Consider the following 20,127-nt stretch of genomic DNA (forward strand, 5'->3'; position numbering starts at 1 on the left):
ACTCCTCGCTTTGTACTTCTCCCATGAACTCTGTCACACTTTCTCTGACATACTGTACTGAATGCTCTTAAACAATGAGCCCAAACAAATCCTTCTTGAGTGACTTTTATTAGTATTATATGTGTGGGTGATGTGCCATGGCCTGTAGAGGTCAGAGGACAACTTTGTGAAGTGTGTTCTTTTCTTCCAATTTGACATGGGTCCCAAGGATTAAACCCAGGTCAACCAGGCTCCTTTATCCGTATATTTAAGGTGGCCCCTTAAATTGCTTTATGCAAATACAAGTATTTTGTCACAGCACATATTATATTTCCATGGTGGTATAATGGGATCATATGATTATTTCTGTGTTTAGTTTTTTAGATTTCTGTAGTGGCAGCCCCATTTTAGCATTTGTTGTTTTCTTTTTGTTATTGTAAAATTTCATTTTATGACTTTTATTGTTTATGTGTATGTGCATATATACACATGATGTGTGCGGGTGTCCTTGGAGGTCAGAGGAGGGTGCTTCACTCCCTAAGGCTGTAGTTACAGGTGGATGTGAGGTGCCCAACATGGGTATTAGGAACTGAACTACAGTCTTCTGGAAGAGCAAAAAGTGTTTTGTTTTTTAGTTTTTTTAGACAGAATTTCTCTCTGCTAGGATTAACGGTGTGCAATACCATCACCTGGCACAAGTGTTCTTCACCACTGAGCCATCTCTTCAGCACCAACTTGGTGTTGTTTCTTGAAGGATAATCATTCTGACTCAGTGAGATGGGCGCTCAGTACAGCTTTAATTTGTATTTCCCTGATGGCTAGGGTGTTACATTTTTTCAAAAATTACTGGCCATCTTATCTCACCCTTTGAGAACCATCATTTCAGTTCTTCTTATTGACTTGGTTATTTGTTTTTTAGATATTTAAAATCTGGAGGTTTTTAAAAATAAATTATTGCCGAGTGGTGGTGGTACACACCTTTAATCCCAGCACTTGGGAGACAGAGGCAGGTGGATCTCAGTGCATTCCAGGCCAGCCTGGTCTACAGAGTGAGTTCCAGGACAGCCAAGACTGTTACACAGAGAAACCCTGTCTTGAAAAAAACATAGTAATAATAATAATATCGATTATTTTTAAAAGATTATATATAAATACATATGTATGCATATATATACATATATATATATATATATATATATATATATAAAGCCAGGTGTGGTGGTACATGCCTTTGATCTCAGTACTCAGAAGGGAGAGACAGGCAGATCTCTAAGTTTGAGAATAGCCAGGGCTTTGCAGAGGAAACCTGTCTCAACAAAACAAAACCAACAACAAGCCAGGCTTTGGTGGCGTATGCCTTTAATCCCAGCACTCAGGAGGCAGAGGTAGGTGGATCTCTGAGTTCTAGACCAGCCTGGTTTACAAGAGCTAGTTCCAGAACAGCCTCCAAAGCCACAGAGAAACCCTGCCTCGAAGAAAAATAAAACCAACAACAATAACAAAAAAGTTATGAATATGAGTGTTTTGCTTGCACATATATGTGTGCATTGCCTTCATGCCTGGTGCCCACAGAAGCCAAAAGAAGGCATCAAGATCCCCTGAAACTAGAGTTACAGATGGCTGTGAGCTGCCATGTGGGCCCTGGGAACCAAACCTGGGTCTTCTACCAGAACAGCCAGTGCTCTTAACCACTGAGTCATCTCTCCAGCTCCCACCCTTTTTCAAAGTAGATTCTGGACATTAATCCTCTGTTGGATAAATAGCCGGTGAAGACTTTCTACCATTCTGTAGACTTCTTCACTTTGCTGACTGTGTCTTTCACAAGGGAGAAGCCTTTTAAACTCATAATCCTATTTGCCAATTCTTGAAATTATTTCCTTTGCTTCATAAAGTCCTTGGTGACGACTATCTTTAAATGTTTGCCTGTTTTCCTCTAGCAGTTTCAAAGTTTCAGGTCTTACATTAAGATCTTTGATTCATTTCTGGATTGATTTTAAATAATTTTTAAATTACATTTATTTATTTTTATTGTGGGGCTTTGGCGGGCAATAACACAGTGCAAGTCAGAGGATAACTTGAGGGAGTCTGTTCTCTCCACCATGAAGATGCTAGGGATCAAACTCAGATCATCAGGCTTGGCAGCAAGTACCTTTACCCACTGAGCCATCTTACCAGCCCTTGAGTGGATTTTTGTGCAGCTATGCGTTCAGTGTCATTCTTTACATGTAGAAATAAAGTTTTCCCAACACCATTTGTTGAAGAAGCTTTATTCCAATGTATGTTTTTGACAACTTTGTCAACAAGTAGGTGACTGTAGCTGGGAATTTATTCCATTGGTCTATGTGTCTCCTTTTGTGTCTGTATTATGCTGGTTTGTTTTATTTATTATTTACTTATTTGTTTGTTGTTTCTTAAGACAGAGATCTTCCTGCCTCTACATTCTGAGTTGCCAGGATTAAAGGCCACCATTCCCAGCCTCATGTTGTTTTTATTGTTATGACTCTGTAGTATAATTTGCGAGCCCAAAATGTAATTCTTCCAACAGTGCTCTTCCTGCTTAGGATTGTTTTAGTTACTTGGAGTAATTTGTGCTTCCATTTGAATTTTGGGATTGATTTGTCTAGTTTTGTAGAGAATTTAACTAGAATTTTGATGGAGATTGTACTAAATATGTAGATCACTTTTGGTAATATAGCCAGTTTTTCCACAATACTAATTTGCTAATACATGCAAGTCAGAGATCTTTCTGTCTCCTAGCATTCTTGTTCAGTTTGTTTCCTCAGTGCCTTAAAGTCTTTGTTGTAGAGACTTCCACCTCCCTTTCAGTTTTACTTCTAGGTACTTGAAAAGATACTGTGAATGGGAATTTTTCTGATTCCCGTTTTTTGCAAATTTATTTTGGTGTGTAGGAAAATTGTGGTTTTAATTTGTTAATTTTATGTGGTGATGCTTTGCTCAAAGTGTTTTCTCGTATTTGAGAGTTTTCTGATATAATATAGAGTTTTTAAGTAAAGATTCAAGTCTGCAAGTAGGAATATTTTGACATTTACCTCTCCTATTTGTATTCCTTTTGTTTCTTTTGTTTGTTTGTTTGAGATAGAGTTTTAGTCTTGAGCTCAGACTAATGTGGAATTCACCGGATAGTCCAGGCTAACCTGAAACTCACAATGATTCCCCCCCCACTTTTTTTTTTTTTTTTGCTTCCTGAGCGATGGAATTACAGGTGAGAGGTACCATGCCCAACCTTATTATTCTACCTAAGTGTATAAAAAAATTAAGCATCCAGAAATGTTGTCAATTCTATTACTTTGGCAGTTCAGGCAAAGAATCTTGAATTCTAAATATATCAAAAAATCTCTTCTGAGTCCCAAATGGCTCCTAGCCACCATGTGGGCACTGGGAATCAAATCCAGGTCCTCTGCAAGAGCAAGGGCTCTTCACCTCTGAACCAACTCTTCAGGCCCAGTACTCTTGCTTTATTTAGAGACAGAGTCTTATTATATAGTCCTGGCTGGCCTGGAACTTTCTGTGTACATCAGATTGGCCTTGAACACAGATCCACCTGCCTCTGCTTCCTGAATGCTGAGACTAAAGGCATGTACCATGATAGTTGGCTCTTTGTTTACTTTAAAATCTGATAATGGGCCAGTAAGATATCTCATAGGGTAAAAGGACTTGTCAACAAGACTGACATGACTTTGATTCCCAGAACCCACATGCTAAAAAGAGTGAACAGACTCTTGTCCTCTGCCATGGCAACATATGTGAAAGAAATTTTAATCTGGTAATAGTTTAGGTGTTTCATGGCTTTCTATTTTTCCATGGTGTTGATAAACTAAATTACTACTACTACTAGTAACAACAACAACAACAACAACAACAACAACAACAATAATAATAATAATAATAATAATAATAATAATAATAAAGACAGGGTTTCTCTGTGTAGCTCTGACTGTCTTGGAACTCACCCTGTAGACCAGGCTGGCCTCGAACTCACAGAGATCTACCTGATTCTGCTGCTACTGCCCAGCAATAAATTAGATTATCTTAAAGGAAAGTGAATAGCTTAGTTATAGATGGTCTTAAATTTTATCAATGAGCTAAGGAAGGTTTGTTGCTTTTTTACATATGAAAAGGCATCCACAACATTTATCCCCAATAATGGAAGGATCCCAAGAGAGCTCAATGAAATGTAGAGTATTTCATTGCAATGCTCTTTAAACACACACACACACACACACACACACACACGTGCGCGCGTGCGCTGGTCATTGGTGGCTCATGTTTTTAATCCCAGCACTTGGGAGGCAAAGGTAGGTGCATCTCTGTAAGTTTGAGGCTAGCTTTGTCTACAGAGTGAGTTCCAATGCCATCTGGGGCTCTCAAAAGTGAGACCCTGTCTTAAACAAACCTACAAAAATAGTTTCAATGTATGGATATATTCCACTTTTTTTATTCATTCACCAGTTGATGAACAAATTCAACTGAACAGTTACAAAAATTTATTTCTAGGCTCCAGTCTATACTATGTATCTATATGACTGTATTTATACTAATAATACACTGTCTTAATTAATCTTGGTGTGTAGTAAGTTTTCAAAATTGGAATTATGGATCCTAAAATTTAGTTTTTCTTCCCAAAGATTATTATAGCTATTCGGCATCCTTTCTAAGACAGCTGGGATGTTCATCAGAATTGTGCTGAATTTGTAGGTTTTTTTTGAGAATATCGCCATATTTTTAGGCAGGGTCTTGCTGTGTATCTCAGGTTGGCCTAGAGCTAGCAATCTCTCAAATTCCAGTGTTGTAGTTGTTGACAACCATGCTTAACTTGAGTATTGTCATCTCCATATTTAATTTCCCAATTGAACCTATTTTCCATTTATTTGAGTATTTTAAAAGTTTATTTCAAGTGGGGTTCATCAAGAGAGGGGTTATCAGTAAAATGTTTATTGTGCCAGATTGAGGATCTGAGTTCAGGCCTCAACATCCACATAAAAAGCTAACTATCCTGTAATCCTAGCATTGGAGAAGCGGTGACAGGAGAATTGCTGGGGCCCACTGGCTAGCCAGTCTAGCTGAATCCAAGAGCCCAGATTCAGTGAGAGATTACTCTCAAAATACAATGTGGACAGCAATTGAAAAAGATAACCAGTGTCAGTATCTGGCACATACATACACACATCAAACAACGATTTAAACAGTGTCTGTTGTCTTCAGAGTACAGGAATTATACTTCTTAAATTTATTAGTGACTATTTTCTTCTTTCTGATGATATTACAAACAAAATAGTTTATTTTTCTCATTTTCTTTCTCTCTCTCAGTGTATGTGTGTGTGCACATGTATGTACATTCAAGTGAACAAGACCAGAGGACATGAAGTATTCTGCCCTCTCATTCACACTTATTCCTTTGAGACAGGGTCTCTCTCTTGAAGTTGAGCTCCTCATTTTTCAGCTAGGCTGGCAACCAATAAAACCCCCAAGGATCTTCTTGTCTCTGTCCTCACTCAGTGCTAGGGTTACAGGTGAACATTGCGTCACACCTAATTCTTTTACTTGGATATTGGGAACCCAAATTCAGGTCCTCATGTTTCATAGCAAGCACTCTTACCCATCATTCCAGCCTTTCTCCCACCTCCAACTTTTTAATACAGGGTCTCATTATGTAGTCATAGTTGCACTTGAGTTCAGTAAGCACTTACTGTCCTTAGACTTGTAGTGATCCTCCTGCCTTAGTCTTCTGAGTGCTGGGATTATAGATGCATGAAACCATGGCTGGCTTTTTAAATTGTTAATGTGTAAAATAAAATTTGTTTTTAAAGTCTTGCTGAGCTCATAACACTGTGTGTGTGTGAATTCCTTTGGATGTTTTATGTACATTACCATGTTGTCAGCAAATAAAGTTTAATACTTCTTGTCAGGATGCCTTCAATTTCTTCTTGTTACATAACTCTCCTCATTTTCCCTTTAGGAGGAACCTGGAGTACCCCATGAATCAACAGAGGATTTGTTTCATTTCAATGTTGGGGGCTGGCATTTCTCAGTTCCCAGAAGCAAACTTGCTCAGTTCCCAGACTCGCTGCTGTGGAAAGAGGCTTCAGCCTTGACCTCTTCAGAAACCCAGAGGCTATTCATTGACAGAGATGGGTCCACATTTAGGCACGTACACTATTACCTCTACACTTCCAAGCTCTCCTTCTCCAGTTGTGCTGAACTGAACTTGCTCTATGAGCAAGCTCTGGGCTTGCAGCTGATGCCTTTGCTTCAGGTAAGATGTGCTTCTCCTTCAAGAGTGATGCTCAGCAGCATCACTAAATGCAAGGCTCCTTTTAAACTGGTTTTGGAGATAACCCTTTTAATGACAATGTAATAAATGAGTTAAAATAATGAACAGTATACTGGGATTGCATAACAGCTCTTGTTTGTTTTTTGAGTCAAGGTCTCACTGTGTAGGCAGGGACTACCTTGACTTTATGACCTCGCAACCCCTGTTCACCAAGTGCCACACACCCAGCTCTTAACTGCAGTGTTAACAGAGGCTTTCATCTGATTCTGATTTATTTGTATTAGCAGCTACAAGGGACCTGAGATAGGAGTTAATGTTATTGAGAGGGTATCTTAGGCTCTTTCAGATCTTATTTTAAACTGCTACTTATGTTTTTTTTTCCTTTTATGAGGTGCTCTGAACAAAACCAAGGCCTACTGTATGCTCTACTACCAAGACACATCTCCAGTCCTTGGGGGTTTTGTTGTTGTTTGGTTGGTTTCAGTTTTGGTTTTTTGAGACAGAGTTTCTTTGTGTAGCCTTGGCTGTCCTGGAACTAGCTCTGTAGACAACACTGGGCTTGAACTTACAGAGATCTTCCTGCCTCTGCTTCCTGAGTACTGAGACCAAAGGCATGCACCAACACTGCCTAGCTGAGATTCTTTTATATTTTTCAATGTACATTTCTTTAAGATAGTCTTACACTGTAGCCCAGGCTGTCCTGGAAGAACTAATTTTGTAGCTTAGGCCATCCTTGAACTCACAGCATCCTCCTGTCTCAGCCTCCCAAATGCTGGGATTGTAGGTGTGGACTACCATACCTATAATAGGCCTTGGGTTTTATTTTGTTTTGGTGCATTAACTTTTAGTGTCTATGTGATGTATGTATATGGGCATGTATGCCATGGTGTGCTTGTAGAAGACAGAACAACTTTGTGGAGTCACTTCTTTCCTTCCAGTATTATGTGGGTTCCAGAGCTAGAGCTCAGGTTGTCAGGCTTTGTGCAGCAAGGGCCTTAACCACTTGAAATATTTTTCCAATTCGTCCTTGGTACTTTGAGACAGGCTTCCCATTTGTGACTCCAGCTATCCTTGAACTTGAAGTCTGTACAACTTCTAGGATTTACTATGTACACCATGTGTGAGGATTTAAAATCTGTAAGATTCATCAAGACTATTTCTTCTCATAGGCACAGTTGTACACATCTGTAATAGTAACTGCTTAGAAGGCTGAAGTGGGATGATTTCTTGAGTGCATGAGTTTAAGACCACCCTAGGCAACACATGGACAACTCATTTTTTAAAAGCTTCTCATTGTTCCTATAAGGTACTCAATATTCAGTCTGGCAAAGAAAAAACTCCAATTTGCAGAATCCATTCTTTTGCCTTCACTTCTTTATTTTCCAAGAGACTTTTTTGTTTTGTTTTATTTTGAGACAGGGTCTCAAAGCTCTGGCTTTCCTGGTACTCACTATGTACACCAAGCTGCAGGCTGGCATTAAACTCAGAGATCCACCTGCCTTTGCCTCCTAAGACCTGGAATTAAAAGCATGGGACATTACACCCAGCTCTCTCTCTCTCTCTCTCTCTCTCTCTCTCTCTCTCTCTCTCTCTCTCTCTCTCTCTGTGTGTGTGTGTGTGTGTGTGTGTCTGAGTATTTGTATGTATCTCATATGCATGCAGGTACCTGTGGAGACCAGAAGAGGGTGTCAGATCCTCTGGAACTAGAATTAGAATGTAAGAAGTCATTGTGGTTGCTGGAAAGAGCACCAAATGCTCTGAACTCCTGAGCCCGAGACTTCTTTTCATTTCTTCCTTTATTTTTCTTTTATTTTTTTTTATTTTCGAGGCAGGGTTTCTCCGAGGCTTTTGGAGGCTGTCCTGGAACTAGCTCTTGTAGACCAGGCTAGCCTCGAACTCACAGAGATCCGCCTGCCTCTGCCTCCCGAGTGCTGGGATTAAAGGCATGTGCCACCAATGCCTGGCTTCTTCCTTTATTTTTGTTTTTGCTTTTGTCCCTGTTTTTGGGCTAGAGTCTTATTATACAGCTCTGGTTGGCCTGGAACTCACTATGTAGATCAGCCAGATTTTAAACTCATAGACACTTACCTGCCTCTGCCTCACAAGTGCTGGTGATTAAAGGTGTCACCATACCCATTGCTTTTTGGTGATTTGAGGCAGGGTCTTTTGTAGCTCAAGTTGATCTAGAATTTACTATGTAACCAGTGGTAACCTTGAATTCCTAATCTTCCTGCTTCCATTTAGTGCTTGGATTACAGACGTATACTACCATACCTTTTGTATTTTTATTTTTTCATTTTGAGAAAGGGTCTCAAGTAGTCCACACTGCCTTGAATTAACTATACAGCTGCGGAGGACCCTTAATCCTGTCTTCTTGCCTCTTTCTCACATGCTGAGTTTACAGGCTAGTGCCACTGTACAACCTACTTCCTTCCCTTTTTTTTTTTTTTTTTTTTTTTTTTTTTTTTGGTTTTTCGAGACAGGGTTTCTCTGTGGCTTTGGAGGCTGTCCTGGAACTCACTTTGTAGACCAGGCTGGCCTCGAACTCACAGAGATCCGCCTGCCTCTGCCTCCCGAGTGCTGGGATTAAAGGCGTGCGCCACCAACGCCCGGCCCTACTTCCTTCCTTTTAAAAAAATTTTGGTTTTATGATTTTCACTCATGTATATGTGTCTTTGGGTGCACACACATGGGTATGGATTCTCATGAAGTTAGAAGTGGGCATTAGATTCCGTGGAGCTGAGTTATTAGTGGCTATGATATGCCCAATTTGGGCTGGGAATTGAACTCAGATCCTCTGCAAGAGCAGCAAGAGCTTTTACCACTGAGTAGGTCCCTCTAACACAGTCCTTCCTTCCTTCTTTCCTGCTTGCCTGCCTGCTTTCTTTTTCTTTCTTGGGGTGGGGGTGGGGGTGGGGTTGGAGATTCAAGACAGGGTTTCTCTATGTAGCCCTGCCTGTCCTGGGGTTGGTCTTGAATTTAGAGATCTACTGGCCTTTGCTTCCCTGAGTGCTAGGATAAAAGGCTTGAAACACCAGTGCCAATCTGCACCTTCCTTTCTTATTTTAAGAGTTCTAAATATCTTTACTGATAAAGCATCAAAGTATGACAGAAAACGGAAGCATCACTTTTAAGTTTTCTCCAAGCCACAGAGATCATTTCTGTGGTGGCTGTACTTAATTTATTTGGTAGTTTTTGAAGAAGGATTTTTTTAAACCTGGAAAAACTAAATATTATGACTAAGAATGAAATCTGGGCATGTTCCATATCAGTCTCACTGTCTGGACAAGTTGTTGTTTATTCAATTTCCACGAGGACTAGCCCATCAACTACAGTGCATCTCTGTACACCACTAATTATGCCTTCCTAATCCCTCTTGGGAGAAAATTGACTTAGACTGTGTATGTGTCTGGGTCAGGAGGAAAAAGACCACTTACTTTGTAATATATGTGCTTATGGGTGATCCTTGGTAAACATTTAGAAATCCAATAACCCTTAGCACACCTCAGTGCAAGTCATAGTTCTCTTAATTTTTTTTCAAACTTCCCACTTGAATCTGCATTTTTGTCAATTTTAGGAATAAGGTACTAGAGTTGCTTGCAAGTGTTTTCAAAACTGTTTAAATGACATGGCATGTTAGGGTTGCTCATGGCTCTGTGCCAAGGCACCTTTTTGTGTAGAGGAGTAACTTGTCCATTGCAGAACATCCAAGAGATCAAGGCAATGTTTTAGAGGATAATTTAAAAGAACACAACTTCTTATAAAAACAGTTTATTAAGCCCTTTAACCCCTTTGCTGTCACTTCCTAAACCTAAACAAAATATATCTGGGAATCAGCTTCGAAGCAGGAGGCACCAACTCAGAGGCCATCGAGTTGGTCTGATCCCAAAATTCCAAGATGTGTGAGTAGCAGAATCTGAACAATTATGTGGATCTGCCTCCCTAAAACAGACTGTGAAGCAAGTGCTTATGCTTCAGAAATGGTGTTTTCGAAGAAATAAACATTTGGGCTGGCCCAGCCAAAGTGGTATTTATTCACTGAAGCAGAGTGTAAATACAGCTGGGAACCAACAGCCGCCTCAAGCAAGTCAACTGCCTCACACATTTCCACCATTTTTCTCTCTGCTAAGGCCTATCCAACTCAGAGGTTTGCCTAAATGAACAAACACTGCTTGGAGAAAATGAATTTTGTTAATTCTTAGTCCAAATGCTCTTCTTAAGAATTCCAACTTCAAGCATTTAACTATGACTTGAGAGAATTCTGGGTTCCAGTTATTATTCCTACGTGCTTTAGGGAAAACAAAGAATGCTACAGTAAAACATATTGTGAGCCATGTATGTGGGTGACATATGTAAGCAATTACATGTAATTTCTTTTAAGAGAGGGGTGCCACTATGTTGCCTCAGCTAGTCCTGCACTCCTGGATCCCACTGCTCCTCCTGCCTCAGCCTCCCAAGTCACTGGAGGACTATGGGTACATGCAGTAACTTCTTGTTTCATAGGTATTATTCAAATTTTGTAGTAGACAAAATTTAAAAAGTATAGAGAAATGTGTGAAACACCAATTTTATGATATATTTTATCTAACCCAATATTTTCAAATTTTTAAATATAAGATACTTTTTCTTTTTTAAAGGTTTATTCATTTATTATGTATACAATATTCTGCTTGCATGTATATCATCAGATCTCATTACAGATGGTTGTGAGCCACCATGTGGTTGCTGGGAATTGAACTCAGGACCTGTGGAAGAGCAGTCAAGTGCTCTTAAAGGCTGAGCATCTTGCCTGTTTTGTACTAAGTTTTCAATTTCTGATGAGTTTTTTTTATATTTAGCACATCGCAGACTTACACTACTGCAGTTCAAGAGGGTACATAGTCACAGTGACTACCATATTGGATAGCACATATCTGAACTGTCCCAAATCATTAGAGCTCCTTACTACAGAGTTCTTCAGAATTAGCACCTAATAGTAAAAATAGAACTTGGCTCCTGCTAACTGAATGTATTATTCACTCAAAAGGTAGCATATATTGCTCAAAATAGTCTGTAACATGATAGACTTTGTTGAAAGACAGTGTGGAAAGCTGGGCGTTGTGACGCATACCTATACTACCAGTACTTGGGAGACTGAGGCAGAAGGATCATAAGTTCAAGGTTAGTCTTTGCTACACAGCAAGACCCTACCTCAGATAAATAAATGTTTTAAAAGGACAAAGGAAGAAGAAAGGAAAAGTAGTGTTATAGAATGAGCCAACAAGCAGGGTAAGACTGAAAGCTTCTGGAAGACAGGTGCCTGAACTATACTGATGTTCTATTCTCTGTCCACCATTCCCTACATACCTACTCCTATCCTAGTCCCATTCCATTTCCCTGACCTTCTATAGTCCTAATTGTACCTTTCACCTCTAAAAGGTATGCTTGAAGTCTCTGATTCTAATCAGAACACTTAATCTGTTTGGACAGCCAACAAGGTTCCAGAGATAAAAGAAGTGAGTTAGGAAGCCACACAATATGATGGGGGAGGGTAAGAGAGGGGGGAGGGGAGAGAGAGGGAGGGGAGAGAGAGGGAAAAGAGGAAGGAGATGGAGGGGAGGGAGGAGAGGGATGGGAGGGAGGGGAGGGAGGAAAGGAAGAGGGAGAAGGAGAGGGAGAGGGAGGAGTGGGAGGGGGAGGAGAGGGAGAGTGGGGAGGGGAGAGAAAGGGAGGAGAGGAAGGAGAGGGAGAGGGAGGGGAGGGAAGAGAAGAGGAGGAGAGGGAGAGGGAGAGGAAGGGAAAGGGACAGGAAGAGGGAGGAGAGGAAGGTGAGGAGGAGAGGGAGGGGAGAAGGAGAGGGAAGGAAGGGGGAGGGGAGGAGAGGAAGGGGAGGGAGAGAAGAAAGAGAGGGAGAGGGAGTGGAGGGAGGGGGAGGAGAGGGAGAGAGAGAAACTAAATGGAAAACGGCACAGATTATAAGAATATATATGCTTGTCCATTCCCCTCCCCATCTTCAGTACTTGGGATGAAACAGATTTTTGTGGATCTTAGGCAAGCGCTCTACCACTGAGTCACATCCCCAGCCCTGACTCTACCTACATAAAAGGACTGTGTATTTTATGATTGTGTTTATGCAGTTTCTGGATGTGGTATCTTGTGCCTGTAATCCCAGGACTTGGAGACTAAGACAGAAGAATTATTGTGAGTTCAGCTAGACTTGGCCGCAAAAAGAGATGTCAAGAGAATTAGAAAGAAGAATGCACACATTAATCCACTCCTCTTTGCTTCTCAACTATGGGTGCAATGTGCCCAGCTGTTTTGAGCTCTTGGCATTGTTGTTTCCCCACAATGATGTAGTATAACTTGGTACTGTGAACGAAAACAAACACTTTCTCTTCTAGAAATAAAGAAAAAAATGGGAGTGAGAGATAGAATAAGACAAAAAAAATTTGGGGGGGTTTTCGAGACAGGGTTTCTCTGTATTGTTTTGGAGGCTGTCCTGGAACTCGCTCTGTAGATCAGGCTGGCCTCGAATTTATAGTTATCCGCCTGCCTCTGCCTCCCAAGTGCTGGGATTAAAGGTGTGCACCACCAACGCCCGGCTATAGAATAAGACAAATTTACTGAGACAAAAAATAGATTTAGAGACTACCCAGGACTGGATTGTGGGGTAGGAGGGATAGGTTGAATAAAAACAGGCAATGGTAATCCAGAGTGCAAGGTTTCTTTCTGGGGCATTAGAATAGATAGTGGTAATAATTGAATAGCTATGCAAATACACCACAACTCAATGAATTGTGTCCTTTAAATTGGTATTCTTTAGCCGGGCCAAGTGGTACAGGCCTTTAACTTTAACCTCAGCTATCTGGAATGCTGAGTAGATCTCAAGTTCAAGACCAGCTTGAGTAATTTAGCAAGACTATTGTGGGATTGGGGATATGGCTGGGGCTGTAGTTTTGTATAGAATGCTTGCCTAGAACATACAAGGCCCTGGCTTAATCTCCAATTTTCTTAAATGTGAGTTTTATAGTATGTAAAATAAAGTTGTTGGGGACAGAAACGGATCAGTAGTGCTTACTAAGTGCTTTCTAAGTGCTTACAAGTGATTACTAAGTGCTTTCTAAGTGCTTACAAGTGATTACTAAGTGCTTTCTAAGTGCTTACAAGTGATTACTAAGTGCTTTCTAAGTGCTTACAAGTGCTTACTAAGTGCTTTCTAAGTGCTTACAAGTGCTTTCTAAGTGCTTACAAGTGCTTACTAAGTGCTTTCTAAGTGCTTACAAGTGTTTTAAATGCTTACAAGTGCTAAGTGCTAACTAAATGCTTACAAGTGCTTACTAAGTGTTATAAATGCTTACTAAGAAGTGCTTACAAGTGTTTACTGAGTGTTTACTAAATGCTTACAAGTGCTTTCTAAGTGCTTACTAAGTGCTTACAAGTGTTTACTAAATGCTTACAAGTGCTTACTAAGTATTTACAAGTGCTTACTAAGCTCTTGCAGAGGACCTAGGTGCAGTTCCTAGCACCCATATACTTGTTTGCAACCACCTGTTATCCAGTTCTGGGGATCTGACACTTTCTTCTGGCCTCTATTGGTTCCTGCATGTACATGATGCACATAAACCCATGCAGGAACACACATATACACATAAAAATAATAAGAAGATAAATCTTTAAAATAAAGTTGTAAGGAAAAAAATCATTGGCTGCTGGCTTGACAGTATATCAGAGTCTGCAAACTACATAGGTCATGGACCAAATCCCATCCATTCCTCGTGTGTGTGTGTGTGTGTGTGTGTGATAAGCTAAAAATATTTTTTACATTCTCATGGTTGGAAAAAAGTCAAATTTCAGTGTTCATGGGTAAAGTTTCATTGGAATACAGCCATGCTCATCTGTTTGTACATTGTTTATGGATGTTTTTGAACTACAAAAAGAGCTGAGTATTTGAATTGACAGAGACCATATGGCTAGCAAAACCTAAAATATTTAGTATCTGGCCTCTCATGAGGGGGGGAAACTAGCTAGGAAGCTGTGGCAACACCCATATCAGTGGTTCTCAACCTTCCTAATGAAGTGATCCTTTAATACAGTTCCTCATGTTGTGGTGACCCCCAATAATAAGGTTGTTTTTGTTGCTATTTCATAACTGTAATTTCACTACTGTTATGAATCATAATGTAAGTCTCTGTGTTTTCAAATGGTCTTAGGCAACCCCTGTGAAAGGGTCATTCAGCCCTCAAAGGGGTAGCAATCCATAGATTGAGAACCACTGATCCAGATGACAGATAATGATGGCTTGGTCTTGCGTGGTAATAGAAACAATTTAAATCCTGGTATGTCTTGATGGATTTACTAATGAATGAGATGCAGGACATGAAAGAATACACAGCTATGTTTGTATCCTGAGAAACCAGGTAAGTGGTGAATTGTAAGAGACATGAACATTTTAGAGGCAGGGATCACAAGTTAAGTTTGGCAATGTCAAGCTGGAGAAACAGTGAAAAGGTAATAAATCCAAGTGGAGAGAGTGAGGAGTCACTGTATATACAGGTCTCTGGAACTCATGGGAACAGTTGGGACTAGAAATATAACCTGGGAGTCATCAAAGCTGATGTAAATCTTTGAACCTAAAAGTTTTGGAATGTTATATATTATTCACAGGGGAGATACAAAGTAGTCACGGCTGGTCCACACATAAACATCCTTAGGCTTCCTAAAAACTTCATGTAGAATTTGAGAAGCCCTCTTAAACATAACCTACTCTGAGCCTTTCACTTGCCATTAGACTGATTAGGAGTCACAGCCACTACTTAATAATGTGAAGTGTCCCTTCAGGGCCACTTAACAAAACTTTAAGGCTCAATATATACTATTGGTTCACTTTTATATGCTCTTTGAAGGCCACTGAGGGTTGAATATAGGGCTTCACTCATGCTGACACACACTCTACCACTAAACCACACCTTAACCCATGTTTTCCTATTTCATTGCCTTCTGGGAACTTCAGAGTTTGAACCATAAGTTGTTCCATTTGTCAGCAATCTGCTACCAGTAAGGAATCCAAATATCCCTACATTCTTTGTGTTCAAGGGAGTCTTTATTGTTGATCACGAAAATGATGAAATAGGCCAGTGGCAGTCTCAAATTTCCTGTTATTTATGATGTGAGACAGATTACTTTGTGATCTTGGAGAATATATAAACAGCAGATAGTCATTCCAACAATGTAGCTTCTGGACAACAATGGATAAATGGATGACTCAAGTGTAAATCCCTTAAATGGCTTCAAGGGTCCCCACAGACTGGTCCATCTGCTCATACTGGTTCATATCACTCACTCACTCACACACACACACACACACACACACACACACACACACATATACACAACCATGTACTACATATGTGTACATACATACACACTGAAGATCATACCCCTAAGTATCCCCTATGCTTTTTTGGGGGGGGGTTCGAGACAGGGTTTCTCTGTATTGTCTTGGAGCCTGTCCTGGAACTAGCTCTGTAGACCAGGCTGGCCTCGAACTCTCAGAGAACCGCCTGCCTCTGCCTCCCAAGTGCTGGGATTAAAGGCGTGCACCACTCCCCTATGCTTTTTGTGCTATACTTCTGTACTTATTTAGAACATTTCCCTTTTAAATTTTGTTATAAATGTAGCCCATAGGAAGCCTAGCCAGACATTTCCAGACAAATGGAAAGTTATTGCTGATGTTTTTATAACAATGCTAATTCTGTTGGGATCATGTTTTTGTATGTCTTTCTCCTTTTCTGGTTTATATTGTCTTCATGCTTTCATTTCCAATGTTTTTCAAAGTATCTGGCATCTATAGGTGTTTAGTTAACATCTGCTGGGAGATGAAGACTGGGCCCACCTGTATGGAGTAAGGAGACTAGAACCGGCAGTAGAGAGACAATTTTGAAATACTGAGATCTGTGCTTTTTTTTTTTTTTTTTTTTGGTTTTTTTTTTTCGAGACAGGGTTTCTCTGTGGCTTTGGAGGCTGTCCTAGAACTCCCTTGGTAGTCCAGGCTGGTCTCAAACTTACAGAGATCCGCCTGCCTCTGCCTCCCGAGTGCTGGAATTAAAGGCGTGCGCCACCAATGCCCGGTGAGATCTGTACTTTTGATGCACATCCTTTTGACCTAATAGCCTGCTTCCTTTTAGCATCAGGGCAGTGCAGGCGATTGTCTTTACACAGCAGTCAGGGATTTGCTGGGTCCCTAAGCTCTTTCACCATTATGTTCCTCCCAATAGCCCATAAGAACACAAGGCATCTCCAAAAGCCACTACTGCTGTGAAAATCTGGTTAGGTCCAAACCTCTTCCAGAAGGGTGCATTTGTCAGCCATCTTTTAGCAACATATTTGCCTTTGCTCCATCAGTTTTATATTACTGATTTTTTTCACTAATATGTAGGCCCAAAGCAGCATCACTTGTCCTTGTACTAGCAATTAGCCTTCTGAATTCAGGTCTGCATTTCCACAAAGAAATCCTCCATTGGCCAGGCACAGTGGAGCATGTCTATAATTCCAGTACTTGGGAGGCTGAGACTGGAGGACTACAGAAAATTCAAGAAGAGCCTGGTCAATATTGCAAGACTTTGTTGAAATAAGAAACCTTACTCCAATAACTTTCCATGCCATAACATATGAAGAATAAAATTCCAAAAAGTAATATTCAGATTGATGAAAGTATACCTGAAGTCAGCCTACAGAAAGCCAGCCATATTGCTCTGTGACAGCTTGAGTCAGTAAAGCCAAAATCCCCTGGAAGCTAGGCTCCTTGAAGTATTTTTTATTCGTGCATTCTTTCTTTCAAAAGAAAATGCACTGGTGTGCCATTTCTAGCAGAGAACAAAACAAGCAAAGTCCTTGGGGTCTCAGGGAGGTTATACTATCAGAGAAGAGCTGACAGGGCATAAATAAGTAAGTAGGTAAGGGAATTGGGGAATGTTTCTGTGGTTTCTTAAAGCATCCGAATGTCTCCCTGTGATCAGAGGTCTTACATTTCTAGATTTCGGAACAAGGACTCACTCAGAGTTCAGGAAACACCTCTGTTGAAGCTCCTGGGCCTAGTCGCTTAGTTTAACCCCTTCGGTTAATACATAGCGTGTCCTTACTGGCTGGGATTACAATGTAGATTTATTTGCTCGATTTCTCTCTTTTTAAAGATTTGTCAAATATTTCCTTTCTTGGGGAAAATAGGGCTGCTTACAGTTTAATAGAAACACCAGGACATAGAGGTTTCATTTCTTTTTTTTTTTTTTGGTTTTACGAGACAGGGTTTCTCTGTTTTGGAGGCTGTCGGTCCAGCCTGGCCTCGAACTCACAGAGATCCGCCTGCCTCTGCCTCCCGAGTGCTGGGATTAAAGGCGTGAGCCACCAACGCCCAGCCCTAGAGGTTTCATTTCTATAAAACGGCTCACCCTCTGCTCCACTAGTGTACTTCCTCTTAAGTTAGTTGGACTGACCTACTAGAGTATACCCCATACCAAACAATGCTTCCAAACAGAGAATACTAGACCAACCCTAAGCAAGTTGTTTTCCTGGACAGGAATTTCCTTCCTCCCTAGGGACCCTTTTCATGTAGCCAATTTAGATTTGCTCAAAAGCTCATCTGTTTTATCCACTAAGATGGAATCTGGGGTTAGGATCTACAGGTGGCAAGTCCAAGCTCTTGTGAATCCTAAGCAGTACCGTAGAATGGGTTTAGATGCCCCGGTGTCTGTCTCCAGGACTTCCCTGTCTCCCCCTCTTTCCTCTATTGTGTACTTTGTCTTCTGTCCACCACCAATCAAACTCGCACTGAGCCCTTTTCCCTGCCATTCTCTCTGAGTGTCCTTTCTCATTGTGGTCCCTCCCCAGTAAGTCTACTGTCTCTCAGGTGCCAAGTTGCAGCCATCGTCTTCACTGCCTTCTAGCTGTGTGTGCTCGCTTTTCCTGTAGTTTTGGACATCGAGGGTCTTCCTCGTTGTGTGAGTGCAGTCCACTTCTCTGCCTTTCTTTCCAGAAGACCCAGGCCTCCAGCTCCAGTTTCCTGCAGTCTTTCTTTCACATAATTCCAAGCACTTCCTCTCTATTAGATGGGCTCATGAACCCAGTCCTCTAGCAGGCACCTGAGGACAGAGAAAAGAGCTGGCCCGGATCCAACCCAGAAGCTTATGGAGAGAAGTGTGTATGTGTTAGTGGTAACGAAGGACGGGGTGATGACTGACACTGGCTGGAAGAGGCACCAGGTTCTGCAGCTAAAGAAATGGGAAGAGGAGTTTTCTGGGGCAGAGGGGATAGCGTACATAAAGTTGAGGCAGGATGGGGGGAGAACGGAGATGCATTGGTCAGTAGAGTGCTTGTCTCTGAATTTGATCCCCAGAACCCACATGGAAATGTCCGACATGGGCCAGGTGGTAGTGGCCTTTAATCTCCAGCATTTGGGAGGCAGAGGCAGGTGGATCACTGAGTTCAAGGCCAGCCTGGTCTACAGAGTGAGTTCCAGGACAGACAGGACTGTTACCCAGAGAAAACCTGTCTTGAAAAACCAAAAAAAAAAAAAAGGAAAAAAAAAGTCAGGCATGGTGGCTAGGCTGATAATCCTAACAATGTGTACATGGAGGTAGGAGACTCACTGGGGCTCACCAGTCAACCAAACTACCTAATTGATGAGCCCCAGACTAATGAGAGACCCTGTCTCAAAGGAAGTAGATGATGTTCCTGAGGATGATGTGTGCATGCGGGGACACACACACACACACACACACACACACACACACACACACGCAGGTGGAAGCATTAAAAAGTGCTGAGGCAGGCCAGGCAGTGGTGGCACACGCCTTTAATCCCAGCACTCGGGAGGCAGAGGCAGGCGGATCTCTGTGAGTTTGAGGCCGGGCTGGACCGACAGCCTCCAAAACAGTACAGAGAAACCCTGTCTCATAAAACAAAACAAAAAAAAAAAAAAAGTGCTGAGGCAGCATCAAAGAACATGGTGTACTTTGTGCGTTTTGTGGAATTCAGTGTCATTGATGTTGGTTTGAAAACCGAACATTGGAAGATGAAGCCATAAAAATAGTTTGGGGTGTAACCACCAAGAAGAAGGTAGTTAATATAATTTTGGCTATAATCCTCACAATACTTTACAGATTTTATTGTCCTTACTTTATATGTGAGAAACTTGAAATATGGAGATGTTGTGTGCTAGTGAAGAGAACAGACGTGAATTCAACTTGGAAGCTTATAGAGAGAAATGTGCAGAAAACAGTGGTTAAGACATTGGACTCTGGGCTGGAGAGATGGCTCAGAGGACTGGTTGTTCTAAAGACATGGGTTTGACAGCTGTCCTGAACAAGTGGAAACTCACGGACCCCAGTCTGACAGCTGGGGAACCAGCATAGGACTGAATCAGGCCCCCTGAACGTGGGTGTCAGTTGGGGAACCTGGGTAGTCTGTGGGGCCTCTGGCAGTGGAACCAATATTTATCCCTAATGCATGAATGGGCTTTGGGAGCCCATTCCCTATGGAGGGATACTCTCAGCCTAGATACACGAGGAAGATTCTGCCCCAAATCAAGTGACAGACTTTGATGATTCCCCATGGGAGGCTTCACCCTCCCTGGGTAGTGCATGGGGGGTGGGATGGGGGAATAGTGGGGGATATGGGAGGATGGGAGGGAGAGGGAACTGGGATTGATATGTAAAATAAGATTGTTTGTAATTTAAATAAAAATTTATTTAAAAAAGAAAAGACATGGGTTTGAGTCCCAGTATCCAATACTGCCTTCTAGCCTCTTGTAACACAGACATACACATAAAAAGATCTTTTTTGTTTGTTTGTTAGGAGAAAGGGTTTCTCTGTGTAGCCCTGGC

General features: G+C 41.3%; 1 protein-coding gene across 1 annotated transcript in view; it reads left to right on the top strand.

Annotated features, from left to right (window-relative positions):
• Kctd19 (potassium channel tetramerization domain containing 19) overlaps window positions 1–20,127 on the top strand; it is a 40,475-nt gene that overhangs the window by 2,206 nt on the left and 18,142 nt on the right. The window contains exon 2 of the mRNA XM_040736611.1: window positions 5,957–6,253. Within this exon, the coding sequence (XP_040592545.1) occupies window positions 5,957–6,253 (297 nt within the window). The remainder of the gene's footprint in view (window positions 1–5,956; window positions 6,254–20,127) is intronic.

The sequence above is a fragment of the Mesocricetus auratus genome, unplaced genomic scaffold, assembly GCF_017639785.1.
Source record: "Mesocricetus auratus isolate SY011 unplaced genomic scaffold, BCM_Maur_2.0 Super-Scaffold_100062, whole genome shotgun sequence".
Taxonomy (NCBI): domain Eukaryota; kingdom Metazoa; phylum Chordata; class Mammalia; order Rodentia; family Cricetidae; genus Mesocricetus; species Mesocricetus auratus.